At 43.1% G+C, this 13,893-nt stretch overlaps 1 protein-coding gene across 4 annotated transcripts; it reads right to left on the bottom strand.

The window, feature by feature from the left end:
* Positions 1-433: 433 nt before the first annotated feature.
* On the bottom strand, positions 434-9,871 carry ythdf2 (YTH N6-methyladenosine RNA binding protein F2). Of its 4 annotated transcripts, none has more exons than XM_077538876.1 (5): positions 9,368-9,871; positions 7,990-8,069; positions 4,689-6,383; positions 2,323-2,388; positions 434-1,849 (listed from the first exon to the last, which is right to left on the bottom strand). In XM_077538876.1, the coding sequence occupies exons 1-5, from the start codon at positions 9,414-9,416 to the stop codon at positions 1,826-1,828; spliced, it is 1,914 nt and encodes a 637-aa protein (XP_077395002.1). In that variant the 5' UTR covers positions 9,417-9,871; the 3' UTR covers positions 434-1,825. The 4 variants fall into 4 exon arrangements, with proteins under 4 accessions (XP_077395002.1, XP_077395003.1, XP_077395004.1 ...); XM_077538877.1 differs by lacking the exon at positions 9,368-9,871 and adding an exon at positions 9,254-9,330; XM_077538878.1 differs by lacking the exon at positions 9,368-9,871 and adding an exon at positions 9,178-9,309.
* Between the last annotated feature and the right edge of the window lie 4,022 nt (positions 9,872-13,893).

The following is a 13,893-nucleotide window of genomic DNA, read 5'->3' as shown; positions in this document are numbered from 1 at the left end:
CAGAATGTATGACATTTTTGCTTATATAAAAGAAAATAATGGACTATCACAATATTCTAATTTTCTGAGACAGTCCTGTAATGACATTTATAGGACACAATGCTCTACAACTTACAGCACAAATCTATTTTGTCTTGGACCAATAAATGGATGACTTGACCACTATTTGTCACGATACCACAGGGTCAAGTATAGTACAACCCTAACCATGTTTATAATCAAACTAACTTGAAGTTGCTCAACATGCTCAAGTCTGGTCGAGATGTGCAATTGCCTGATACTATAACGCCCTCTTGAGGTCAATCCGCGAACTACGATCTGAATAGCAGAAGAAAATGGCGGATTGCAGAGTAACTTCCCCCACCCTACAGTTCAGAGTTGGAATTAGCGGACAAAAAATTACTTCTGTGAGTGTTGACAAAAAGACACATCATTTTGTGGAGCTTCTTTATTCTGCCACAAATAAAAGCCAGTAGTTCTGAAAGAGGACCTTGCATGTTTATTTTTGTGTTGAAACTTCCCCAAAATGCCATTCTGAAGAACGAAAAAACGAAACAAAACAATAGAAGCCAATTTGATTATGGTTGGCTTAAGTAGCAGTCAAATGTAAAGTGGGGAATGTCGTGGTAATAGACAGGCCAGGTTAGTAGATAAGAAGGGAAAGGTGGTGAAAAGTCATGTTTGGGACGGACGGGTTTAATATATGAAAGACATTCTTCAGCTTAAGAGTAAAACAAGGGGAATGCACACCAGTTCTGCTTAATATACCACATTTATTACTTTGGAACTGATTAATAGAAAGAGTGGAGGCAAGGCCACTCGCATCGCTGTCATTAGAAAAGGGAGGAAAAACAAAACAATAAAGAACAACCCCAAAAAGAAAGCAGACCATTGCAACAATGAATCAAGCTGTCCAAGGGAAAGAAAAGGCGGGTAAATCAAGTCCAACAAAGGCTGTTAGTTAGCGGGGCACCTTTTAAATCATACTCTTAACAAGGCTCAACTTAATGGTTTTTCTGCTGCTGCTAATTTAATTCTTGACCACCATTTTGTCATCTCCCTTTACGACATCCTCAACGCAATTTGTCCCGTTGCATGCAAAAGATAAACCCCAAAAACAAATTGTAGCTATTCTGTACGCGACCTCCAGGAGAAAGAATGGGGATTATGACAGAGATTGCGAGGGACATGACATAAAACAAAAAACATGGCAGACATTTTTAAGAATGCGGGTTTCTGTGATGAAGACCTGCTGAGGAGGGAAAATAACTCCACTGTGCATCTCCATTGTGTCCTCTGAAGAAATGATGCAAAACTAAACACTTGGAAAAGTCCCACTCGTGAGCTTGGAGACCATTTTCAGCAAACGTGGATGTGACCATTACAGACCTGCTCTTGGACCGTAAAAAAAAAAGAAGGGGGGGAAAAAAAGATCAGGATGATCCTTTCATTTAAAATAAAAACAAAGGAGATTGGGAAGAAGCATATGCAGTGGAATGGCAAAACAAGAGTTCACCTAAGGATGCTATGCATTACGTTGTAGTCCTAGGAATAATAGTTTGTCTCTTTTTTGTGTTTTTTTTTTAAACTACGAGTTCCAAGTAAGTCTTTAAAGTCAAAAGAAATCAACAAAGTCTTCATTGTGTTTTATTCTCATCCTCGGTTAATTCTTTAGCCTTCTTCAGTTTAAGGATTTCTTAATAGAGACGTGTGGACGTGATGATGCAATGGCTGGGAGGGGAGGGCAGGTAGGTTGGTAGGTAGGTGGGTGGTGAATGGGGGTCTGGGAGGGGGCTTTGCAGTCTTTTGACAAAAGCACCAACTGTTACTTCATCCGTCCCTGGCGTTCCTGGATGGACAGACAAAACAACATAACTTCAAATGATGCAAAACCAACACTTTGCAGGAAAAATATGCCCAAAGTGGCACAAAAACTTCAGGTCCACCCGACAGCACATCATCATCGCTGGTGCTGGGCCAAAACCTCAAATGTCAACTCAGATCAAAATGTATTTATAATCACACTTTTCAAGCATTAAAATTTTGACACCAAGTGCTGTACAAAGATAAAACCAATAGATGGCATTGGGTCAATCTTGTATTTGGACGTCAACAGTGTTGTCACTAGTACCTTGATACCAGTAGTGAAACGATACCACTGGAAAAAAAAAAACCTTCAACATCAGTGAAAAACATCCGCGTCTATATTTCTTTACAGACTATCTTCAAATGGAACTTATGGACCAGGAATATATTGTTTTAACCGTATTTACGTTAACAGTTAAGTGTCTGCATAGTACACAGGTTTTGAGGTGAATTTACCTGCAGCCTGTAATGACTCCTGCTGTTTGGGTTGCTGGGATATGGCTCGCTGCCTTGGACCTCCACCTGCCACACAAACAAATCAAGTGAGAAAAAATAATAATAAATGAAAAAAAAAAAAAAAAGAGAGACCTCACTGGTACACATTGTAAAACTTGATGCAAATGAGAAAAGCATTAAGTATAGAGACAATTTGATGAATTTGAAATAGGGAAACTTCATAATTATAATAATAATAAAAAAATAATAATCAAGAGTACACATCTCAAAGCTCTTCTAAAAACACTTTTTACAGCTTTTCCATTTAATGCGAGGCTTTAATTGATCATTTGTACAACTGCAAAACTTCATGAGAGGAATTTCTCACATGTTGCCGATCATATAAGCAAATAAAAAATAATTTTGTTCAGTGAAACATCAATGGGTAATTTGCACTGGATGTCATTAGGTTGTATAACTTGAATTGTTTAGTAGTTATATCAAGCAAATTCTGTTACTTTATTTGCTTCAAGGCAGTGTTGTTCACCAGAAAATACAGACGTCTTGTTTTCATTTGAAAACTTAAAAGACTACGCACAATAGTGAAACATTAAAGGATAGAAGGCTTCATTGTGCATTACTTTAATACCAGGATAGTGTCCCAAATCCACATCATGAAGCTAGGTAGAAATATTGCAGGATAAACATAATACTACGATGTGAGAACCATGGCACCTTGATTCATGTTAAGCTGATGACCAATGATTCAAAACTAAATTCTTGAATATGTTTTTCTCTTTTCATTTTGAGACTTAAATTAAGAGCGCAGTCATTTCTGGTTTCAGTCAGGGGACACTTGATTTCAATTGGACTTAAATCACAGCAATAGTATTACGACATTACAATCTATTCTATAAATGTGTGACAAATGTATAGAATCGTTAAGGGACACCTCACAGAAAAGCATCCACCCTACAGACTACATGGGGCTCACATTCCGATGAAGTCATGTTACTAATGCAACAACTAAAGCTGAATTTTTATTGGGAGCAAAGTAGTTAGAGACTTATGGCTAGGCCATTTAAAAAAAACAACAACAACAACAACAACAACAACAACAAAAAAAGGCATGCAAGTTCTTATGTCCCTTGATGCCATTCTTATGCCAATGTGCAAACTCACTCATTGTGAACATTCTGGAACCTCGGAAGGTCGTCTTGAGTCGACCGTCTTAAACTGAGCTCAATTAATGATTCATTCATTTTAGTGGATACAACTTAAATATTGAATATTTTTAACAAGTACATGTTGCTTTCATTGTATTTATTAAATTTGCACCGGTCCGACTGGGTCAGTGTCAATAAGCTTCAGGCGGCCCCACAAATTCACATAGTGGCCCCAGGCCATTGTTAATTTAGAACCCTGCAGGTGCTTCCTTAAATGTCTTGAATGCACAGAGGAGGTTTCCGTGCTCAAGAAATCAGATGTCATTACACACTAGACATGCTGAGGAGTATGCAAAGTACCACAGAAATGAGAGAGAAGACCTGTTATGTTATTAATAGACTGTAAACAATTAGATTCAATGTTCTTAAGAAAAAACAAAACAAAAAAAACAACTCAAACCCTTTTTGTGAAACATTTGATGCGGCCCAGACATACACTCACACTATCTCCACCAGCCCCCGCATAAATTGAGTTTGAGACCCATCTTAGAATATTCAGCAATTAAGTATGTTTTATGAACCAAGCACTGCAGCAAAAAGCGATAAAATGTGATTTGGATCTAAAAAAAAACAAAAACAAACAAAAAAAACAAAAACAAAAACCCCCCACTAATTTTAAACTCTTCATCTTACATTTCCCTTAAAAACAAATTGATTAGATTATCTTATATAGGGGAAAAAATAATAAAATAAACACCAAAAGTGTGTGCATAGACGTGCTGTGAACACGCTCCATAACTTCCACTAACTATCTTGGCTAAACTTGGCTCCTCCCAGACACACAATACTCCTATCTCGGTTTATGCAAAACTTCCGACATACTTTTGAAATAACCAATTACTTCTTTTTGGGCTTCGGAGCCAGCTTTCAGCATCAAAGAGCATTATAGAACAGCACGAAAATAAAAACGTGAGTTTTTCCGCACATGGCTAAGGATAGATTCTACTAAATAAATAGGCGCACCCCAAAGAGCGTAAAATCATGTGCCTAATCAGACAAACAAACAAAAAAGATCAAGTATCTTCGTCTAATTTACACACTCATTGGGGCTCAAGTATAATGAATGACTGTTGAAGCTAGCATTGTTTAACCGTTGCTAGGCAACATGCTCCACCTGCTTCTAATATCCAAGCCTGAGTGCCTTCCAGGGCTCAACATTACCTTTTTCACACACTCCTCCTCCTCCTGACGCTTCTCGTAGTGCGAAAAGTCGTCAAAGATGGAGGTGGTGTGTTTGTAGCCAGCGATGATCTTGAGCACCTGCCGGGCCTTGTCCAGCGGCACCTCCTGCGTGTCCCGAGAGTTGGTCACCGGCTTGTTCTCGTTGTTCTCCAGCCGGATGTGTCTCAGCTGACTGTTGGGAACGTCTTTGACAAAGATCCAGCGCACGTCAAAGCGGCCCTTCCACTTGTCCTGCGACCACACGCCGGCCGACGTGTTGTAGTCCACGGCCGAGCGCATCTCGGCCACGCCGCAGAAGTGCCCGCTGCCGTTGACGCTGAACAGGAGGTAGAGCGGCCCCTTGGCGCCCAGCGAGCGGTAGGCGGCGTCCAGCCTCTTGTTGCCGTGCTCCGTACTGCACCAGATGTTGTACTTGATGGAGCGGTGGATGTCGTCCTCGGAGTAGCTCTTGATGATGAACACGCGGCCCTGCTTGGGGTTCCAGTCAAAGTCCTTGGGGTTGTAGTTGTTGACCATACGCAGCTTCTCCAAGACCGGGTGGGGCTCGGAAGACACCCCTGGGACCATACCCACCCCGGAGGAGGAGGGAGGTGACTGGCCCGCGCCAGTCCCACCATCGTCGCCGAACCCGTTGGCCCGGTTCCTCGGGGGGACCCAGCGGGTGGGCTGGGCGGCCTGCTGCTGTTGACTGGGCGGAGGCGGGGGCCCCTGGGAGAGAGGCGACTGGGCCAGTTGAACCATGCCGGGCTGCCCGCCGGGCGGGAACTGATGCGGCCCCATCTGGGGAACCGGGGGTACCAGCTGTCCGTTGCTGAGGGGCATCTGGGGGTTCCCCGCCGCTGTACTCCCAGGCTGGGGGGACGACTGATTGGGTTGCTGCCCGTTGCTGGGGATCGAGGGCACCTGCTGAGGCGTGACCGCTTTGGGCACGGTGCCCTTGTTGTCCCACGTGCCGATGTCCATGTTGTGTTTAATGGGTGGCGGCGGCAAATTGGCCCCCATGCCGCCCTTGGTTTTCAGCTTGGGCTGAGGCTTGGCTGGCTTGCTGGCGATGTCCGCCCAAGAGGCAGGCTTGACAGGGGCGATGGAGACGGGAGGCATGCTAGAGGGTCCCACCGAGGACACAGTGCCCAGAGGACCCCCTCCTGGTAAGCCAGAGCCGACCACCTTGGGAGCCATGTCCCCGCTGCCCCCGGGAGACGCGCCACCAATCTTTAAGCCGGCCATGCCCTGGTCCAGGCTGTTCATTCCGGGCGCTTTGTTTAGGGGTTCGTTGGCAGCCGGCGCAAAGGGGGACTGTCCATCAATCATGGCCCCTCCCAGGGAGCTGGGAGCGTACGCGTAGCTGCTGCTGTAGCCGGAGCTCTGCGGCGTGCCCGACTGTCCCTGAGAGCTGCTGTTCCCCCATGCCGAGAAGTCGATGCCGCTGGGAAAGAAGTTGAAGCCGTGCTGGCCCAAGAAGGGGTTGCTTCCCAAAGGGCCCGGCTGCCCGAACATGGCGTCTGGGAGGTAGTGGGGCTCCCCGTTGCTTAGCTGTCCGTAGGAGGCCAGGTAAGGCATAGGAGGGTCCCCGCCGGTAGACCATGCTGCCTCGTTGAGGGAGTAGGAAAATCCTATGGAGGGGCTGTAATAGCTGGGCATGTACGAGTCTGACATGGCCGTATAGGCATTGCTCTAGAGGGAGAAATAAGATGTTTTAGTCTGAGCAAAATTGTATTTCATTTCATTTAATGTTTTGTGAAGACTAGTGGCACAAATCTACCTCACTAGTAAACGATAAATAATACAAAACAAACAAACACCAAGAAGCATTTTTTCCACCAAAACAGTTCACAACTCTATTGAGTTCACAGACAGTTTAAGAGATAAATAATCCTAGGCCAGTAAGAGCAATGTAACCCAAACCTGATAACCAAGTCCATCTTTAGAATGCAGAATGCCAATTAGTAAACTTCATGTCAATGAAATCAGTCTCTAACCCACCCATTCATTCCCTGCAAATAAAAACATCAATTACATCCTTATGCCGCGCCTCATTTAATGGTGGAAGACTGCATTCCAAGGTTGTGCAAGTCCGAAATATTCCACCTCAAAGCCTTCCGGTCAATAGTGAGAGGGATAATCTAAAACGCAATCCTGACAACCTACATAAGCATATCATTGGCCATGAAATATTGTGGTAGAAACTAGAAAACAACTTCAATGCAAAATATTTGGTTGTATAGCCATATACTAGTTGGACAATTACCAATATGTATATAATGCAGCTGATAAAAAAATAAAAAGTTAATTTAGGAGAAGCAGTCCCTAACCCTAACCCTTGCATACTAGTATAAAAATGTATGGACTATTTCACATTAAAAAGAGTAAAAACATGTACCGGTACTTATTACTATTTAACCATGTTTTTTTTTGTTTAGATTCATATTGTTGACAGCACATGAGGAGAATACTGTCACAACATTCATAGCTGACGGTGTTAGTATCAACATTTGATGGCGGTATTGACACCCTATCTTTAAAGGAACACAAGACTTAAGAAAAACTAACCAGCTATTCTGTGAAATGGATAATTTCAACTCTTCCCTGAAAAAATTGCCAATTTATGTTGAGCAATTTTATAGAACGTTTTATGAATATTTTTACGTTAAGTACTGTATCGGCATTTTGGACAGTCACGTGACGTATTGCGTGCGTAAAATACACACTGAATGACATGGCCACCAGTGGCAGCATTGAACTCACGAGGAATGATCGCGTCCACGGCGGACATCAAAGGTAGAATTTCGCTTTACAACAAAGAAGCACTTCATCAAAAGCAGTACGGAGGACACTGAAAGCCGAATAAAACTGGCAGATTCAGCCGCCGGTGAGTCGAGTGGATGTTAAACTTCCGGGTGACTTTTCACTCTGCTGCATGTCATGTGCTAAGCCTGCTTCAGTCCAAATTAGGAGCGGTCACCCCCCACCGGCCCACCCCCACATGGAATGACATGAAACCGGACCAGTCCTAAGGACAAGGTACCACTGCATTGGTATAATGGGCCCAATATTATTCTAAACATACAAATTAAACTATTACTACTTGCGAAAATGCAGTAGTTAGGAAAATATTTTGCCGTTTGACATATGCAACGGGAACTGCCATTGTTGTACAGCATCAGCTTCCCACACGCGAGTTGTAGGTGAAGTTGGATTTACACTTGCTAACTACTTCACTTTTGCTTAGGAAGTTTCTTCAATGAGCTATCAAGTCTCAACAAGGAACAACACAGCTTACCTGTCTGCCCTGAGTGTTCAGATAAGGCTCAAACTCATCATCATTCAAGGAATCCTTTTGGGTCACAGCTCCGTTTTGCACTGCAAATAAAAAATAAAAAATAAAACAAAGGTAAAAATTAACATTTAAGCATCTAAGGGACATTGTTAAGATTGAAATTAGCAAGGCGATAACGACAATGAGTCATGGCATCACAAGGAGAAAAAAAACTAAGCATAGTATTGGTTCTGTTCAGACTGGCACTAGGCATCTTCCAGATGTGGATAAAAGTCATACATATTTACTAGACTATGAGTGCAGTCTTAACATGCTTCTCGAACGTTTTTATGAAGTTTTCGTTTTGTTTATTGGCATTACCAGCCTAATCCTCACCATAACATTCAGAATAGTGGCTGTTATTGGCATTACCTGTCCAACCCTAACCATAACTGTCAGAACATAGGTTTTTATCGGCATTACAAGCCTAATCAGAAACATAACACTCGGAGCATATAGGCTGTTGTGAATAAATTGTACTATTTTTTTAATGTATAGAACCGGGGCGAGTCAAGTGCATTAACCAGCACACTAGCACAGCTTGTACTTTTCGCGCGATTCACGGCAAAATAGCACTAAGGGTCTGTTAAATAATTGAAAGGCAAGAAAGTGTTTATTTCATCATATATGTTTGTACTCCACTTTTCAGTGAACTTCTAGTTCATTGCCGTATTTGTTAATGTAGAACCCTGATTACGTTTAAATGTCTTGTATGCGGCTCTCGTTTGTACTTTGTCAGTAGTTCCTATCCATATAAATATGAGTGAATGCGTTTCAGTTACGCTGCTGTAGCATTTTCCCCCCATCTGGGGTTGAACAAAATACCCACCTATCTATTTTATCCGTCTATGTATCTAAAGTGGCACTTGAAGTCCACGTCTGGAAGACGTGTCATTCGGGGTTAACCTAGCAACCTGCTAGCGGGCTAAGCAAACAAGTGTCCCGATTGAGCGTCAAAGGCTGCTTTTCACATCAACTTCACCAACCTGGCGTGCTACGAGACGGTCACCCGGAAATTTCAATACATCTACATCGTCCTAAATGTGAGCTACGGATCGGCAAGTTGCAGGAGATCGTTCCCTCGCACACGTGTCATCGCGATACAAAAGCGAGTTAGCAAGGAAAAGAGCGATCCAGACGGGCATCATGTACCAACTTTCGGTGCGAAACGTTGAACCCGCGTTACAGTCGACTCGCCGTAGGCCTCATTTATAACCCCCCGACGTACATGTCAAGGCGTGTTGGACGAGAATCATGGGCTACGGCGCTTCAAAGCGACCAGCACACGTTAACCCGAGCTTTCAAGTCCATATAAAAGATCCGAAGGGAGGGAGGCTCTTACCTTTATTAGCTTGGCCTTTCGGTCTCTGGATTGGGTCCAGGTGATTCATGAAGGTTTGATTTATGAGAAAAGAGGAAGGGGAAAAATAGATGAAGAGATAATAGGTTGAGCAGTCAGTTCCGTTTAGCAGGTGGTCAAGGCCTACTGCTGCACTACTTAGCCACAGTCGCTTTTTGCCTCTCGAAGCTAAGCTATCACTCGCTAGCCGTAGCCGCCGCGCGATGCTGACAATTTGCTTCAGAAAATACCTCTCGTTACCTGATCGAGGAAGCTGCTGGCTGACATGTCTTTTTTTTTTTTTATCCCCCAGCAGACTGCTTAAGTATATTACGAGCGGCAGGCTGGAGAATTTCGCGTAGCTACGGGTGAATTGTTTAGCCGAGCGCCCCTATCTCCCTACAGAGCCTGCTTGGTGTCTACACAATGGCGGGCTGCACTTTGCTTGACAGACTTCTCAACATGGCTGAGCGGCCTCGTCAGCCCCGAGATGACGTTTAGAAACAACAGACTAGCGCCCACTACAGTCGCGGAGGAACTAGTAGTCGTGGACTTCACTCCAAGATGGCCTCCAGTGGAAGATTTTGGAAAACTGTACTTTTCTTTCTTTTTTCTTTAAAAAAAAAATAGTTTTATGGCTTGTTTTTTAGTTGTCTTTATTTTTATTTTTTTACGATTACAAACTGATTTTCAGGTATTAGGTAACATGATGGTAGCAGGTAATAACTTTGTCATTTTGTCATTTATAATGGTGCGCCCTTGCCACGAGGTGGCACAGTATTGTCATTATGACACTATACCCTGTTGTTATGGGTAATATACTGTACTTCTGTTCTTGAGCATTATTAACGAACTTGTATGTAGGAAACCTAGTCAATTCCAAACATAATCTTACTTATTTGTAATTCCTTCAAGTATTGATCATTCTGACTATTGCCAGGCATAATTAGTTGATCGGCATCATATCAATTAAAAATTACAGTGAGAGAGAGAGAGAGAGAGAGAGAGAGAGAGAGAGAGAGAGAGAGAGAGAGAGAGAGAGAGATAGAGAGAGAGAGAGCGTTCTCAAAGAGAACGATTTGTGGGCATGATGTGTCTGGTGTTTGTGCCCTGGCCACCAGAGGGCAGTATATTACATACATACACACATACATACATATATACTAAATGGAGATCTGATAATGAAACACTCAAGACCATTGTAACCAAGCTGGAGTAATATGATAAAATGCCTGTGAATATTGTATGTTGCGTCTGTATGTATTGCTTCTCTATTTATTTGAAAATAATGTATTTCAATTCAAAAAATTTTTTAACGACTTCTATATTATTTTGCAATGTGTCTTAGTGAACAGAATTTCATAAGACAAAGTTGTGTGGTTTGGTTGAACACACAGCACTGAATTATTTTTGCTTTACTTTAAGTTTTCCGGCAGACTTCATCTGGCAACGGCAATAAACCGCTTGAAGCAAGCACTTCGCTTCTGTTTTTAAAAAAAACTTTTGTGTGTTGGCCTGCATCTTTAAAAAGTTGTGAAGCCGGGTCACTCGTAAGTCGAGGTACCATTTAATATACAACTGCAGGTCACAGGGATCACAAAAATTATGCTGCTGTGGTCAGGAATCATCAAAGGCGAAAATATGGTTCAAAATGTTGCTGTAATGTTACCTTACCCGCTTCGTAACTTCTGTATTAAGCACTCCTCGAGGCCAAAGGTTGGTCAGATGGCATGTGACTAAATTGCACCTAAGAACACATGACACAGGCCAGGAATAACCCCACGGCCCCCACACTTGGAGTCACACAAACACACGCATCAAACCCCCGGTGAACAAGCGTGCACGGTTGAAAATTATGTATGATTTAGCATTGGAGAAAAAACTATGACAACGTCTACACATTGAGCTAACGATGCTGCACAGTAGCAGCAGTAAAACATTCTGAACTTGCGAACATGCTCAGAAGTACAAGCATGGCATGCATGTATCATATTCATCCTTTCAACTCTCAATCACTTTTGAGTGCTCGACTTGTCCTCCCTCCCCAGAGGGCAGCTGCCTGCCCGCTGCGGAGCGGGACAGGTGGCGTGGCCCGGAGAAGAGCTGGCTCGCCACCAGCCAATAAAAATAACTGCAGGGCTCCATGATGTCACCCAGCGAGGAAACCATGGAGAACTAAATAAATCTCTCTTAGTTTTTTTTTTTTTAATGTTCATACTTGTACAGCATCGTAGCCTCTCATAGATAGCGTGGCCCAATTTTTTGTGGGTTCATCATTAGCACGCTGACCGTCGGCAACTTTTTGAGTAGTTACAGCTAGGGGTGTGCCAAAAAATCGATTCATAAAAGAATCGAGATTCTCATTTATTAATCAAATCGAATCAATATTTAATATCCAAAAATCGATTTTATTTAAATTAGAAATGAAGAAGAAGGGGGAAAGGCAGTTGTAGCCCACATGCTGTTTTTGTGGGAAAAAAAGACACTTACAATACAAAATTAATAAATGTTTAAACAAAAAAAGACACTTTAATGTCTCTATTTGTCATTTTGTCTTGCAAAGCAGACTGGAGTAGATCATGACAATGTTGTGCATATCTGTAAATTGAAGGAGAAATCATTTGTCAATCAAATTATTCTGAGTCGAAAATCGGTTTGAATCGAAAATCGATTCTGAATCGAATTGTAGACCCAAAAATCTTAATCGAATCGTGAGACAGTCAAAGATTCCCAGCCCGAGTTACAGCCTACTTCAATCACGACCAATCAAAGCGGCTCCTTTCACATCTGCGCCATGAGTAGGATGGCCAGGTGTCCTGATTTATGCAGGACAGTCCTAATTTTTACTGATGTGTCCTGCGCAACCCTAAGCCTTTTTAAAGAAAATTAGTCATGGTTGAGTTTATGTGACCCAACATCACCACGTTTCTCACAACTGGTCTGTGATTGGCCGAGATTGGCTTTCAGTTAAAAATCTCGCATATCATTTCACATATCATCGATAAATGTAACCAAAGTTCCATCTGTGGCTATCTGACTACGTCATTTCCTCACCGTCTTCTTTGACAGCGCTCGAAAGCAAAAAAAAAAAAAAAAAAAGGCAGCACTAGCAAAAATGCCAAAACGCCGGACATTTTTTTAAATATTGAATGGACGAAAGAGCACGATTTCCTGGCCAAAAGCAGTCGAGGCTCGTTTCACAGTTTCTGCACGCTTTGCCGGTGTGATGTGGACGTGAGCAGCCAGGGCAAAGCAGCCATAGATCGTCACGTGGGGACGGAAAAGCATAAAAGCAAGAGGCGATTAGCAGGTGCGTCATCCTTGAAGACATTTTTTCCATGTTGGCTTTTCAAAATAAGTTGTGTTTTGTGACACGTTGTTACAGAAGCATGTCACTGCTTCGTGGTTTAAAAACATGGTGATGTAAACTAAGTAAATTGTCAAAAAGAATTTGACTTTTCATTGATATTTTTTTTACAATTTAGTTACGCAAACATGATCTATAAACCATGCAAAACTTTGTTGTTGATGAAAATTTACCACGAGTCTGATGTATTACTATGATTATTTTTTAAATATTTCCTCCTTTTTGGACCTTATGGAACTGTCTTGTGTTTTCACCCAGAATTGGAGTCAGTTTTCCCAGCATTGTGCTGTTTTGTTTTGTTTTGTTTTGTTTTTGCCACATCTGCCCACCAGCGATTGCATTGAGAAGACCGGACAGTCCGCTTTGGCCACTCGCATCGTCAACCAGTTGCCAGTGAGCGTGTGCAAACTAAAGCCGGAGTCTGATCTCACTGCCATGCCGAGCATTCTGAGGCCACAACACCATGCTGCCCATGTGGAACCCGATCTGTCGTAAATCTTCCCTCTTTGACCATGTGACATGCCGAATTTGTGATTTCACCATCCGTCAACCCCCCCACCCCACCTCGACCTCTTCGATCCCCCGGCACACTGAGCACAAATGTCAGGCAGGAGGGCGACAATTCCACATGTCTCCGTTGCTCTTTCTGCGCATGTCGTCCATGCGCCTGAATGTGTGTAGCCATGATATCCTGGTACGCGTTTGTGTGAATTTGCGATTGTGTGCGTGCATAACTGGAGTGACCCAGCTCCGCTTTGGCGGCGGGACACTTTCAGTAAGGGGATGTCAGGAATGTGGCACTTGTCAGCCTCCCCGAGGATGCTGTTAATTTACATTCTGTCCGTTTGAAAGGTTTAGCCTTTAATAAACTGCAAGCATTCAGGGTACTTGACTAGGACTGTGTTTCTCGTCTGTGTGTTAAGCATCACTTTGCTATCCATTCATCCATTTTCGTACCCGCTTATTCCTCACAAGGGTCGCGGGGGTGCTGGAGCCTATCCCAGCCGGCTTCGGGCAGTAGGCGGGGTACACTCTGAACTGGTTGTCAGCCAATCACAGGGCACACAGAGACAACCACTCACACTCACAAGCACACCTAGGGAAAATCCGGAGCGCCCAATTAACCTGCCATGCATGACTTTGGAATGTGGGAGGAAACCGG

Source organism: Festucalex cinctus, chromosome 12 (assembly GCF_051991245.1).
Source record: "Festucalex cinctus isolate MCC-2025b chromosome 12, RoL_Fcin_1.0, whole genome shotgun sequence".
NCBI classification, from domain to species: Eukaryota; Metazoa; Chordata; class Actinopteri; order Syngnathiformes; family Syngnathidae; genus Festucalex; species Festucalex cinctus.
The sequence above is the reverse complement of the archived record's forward strand: the minus strand, read 5'-3'. Positions and strand labels throughout refer to the sequence as shown.

Bases quoted from the DNA above. Each gene is read 5' to 3' on its own strand.
- ythdf2 (XM_077538876.1), bottom strand. From the start codon at position 9,416: ATGAATCACCTGGACCCAATCCAGAGACCGAAAGGCCAAGCTAATAAA. The intron at 8,070-9,367 runs GTAAGAGCCTCC...TTTTATTTGCAG, and splicing joins GAAAGGCCAAGCTAATAAAG to TGCAAAACGGAGCTGTGACC. The intron at 2,389-4,688 runs GTAATGTTGAGC...TTTGTGTGGCAG, and splicing joins AGGAGGAGTGTGTGAAAAAG to GTGGAGGTCCAAGGCAGCGA.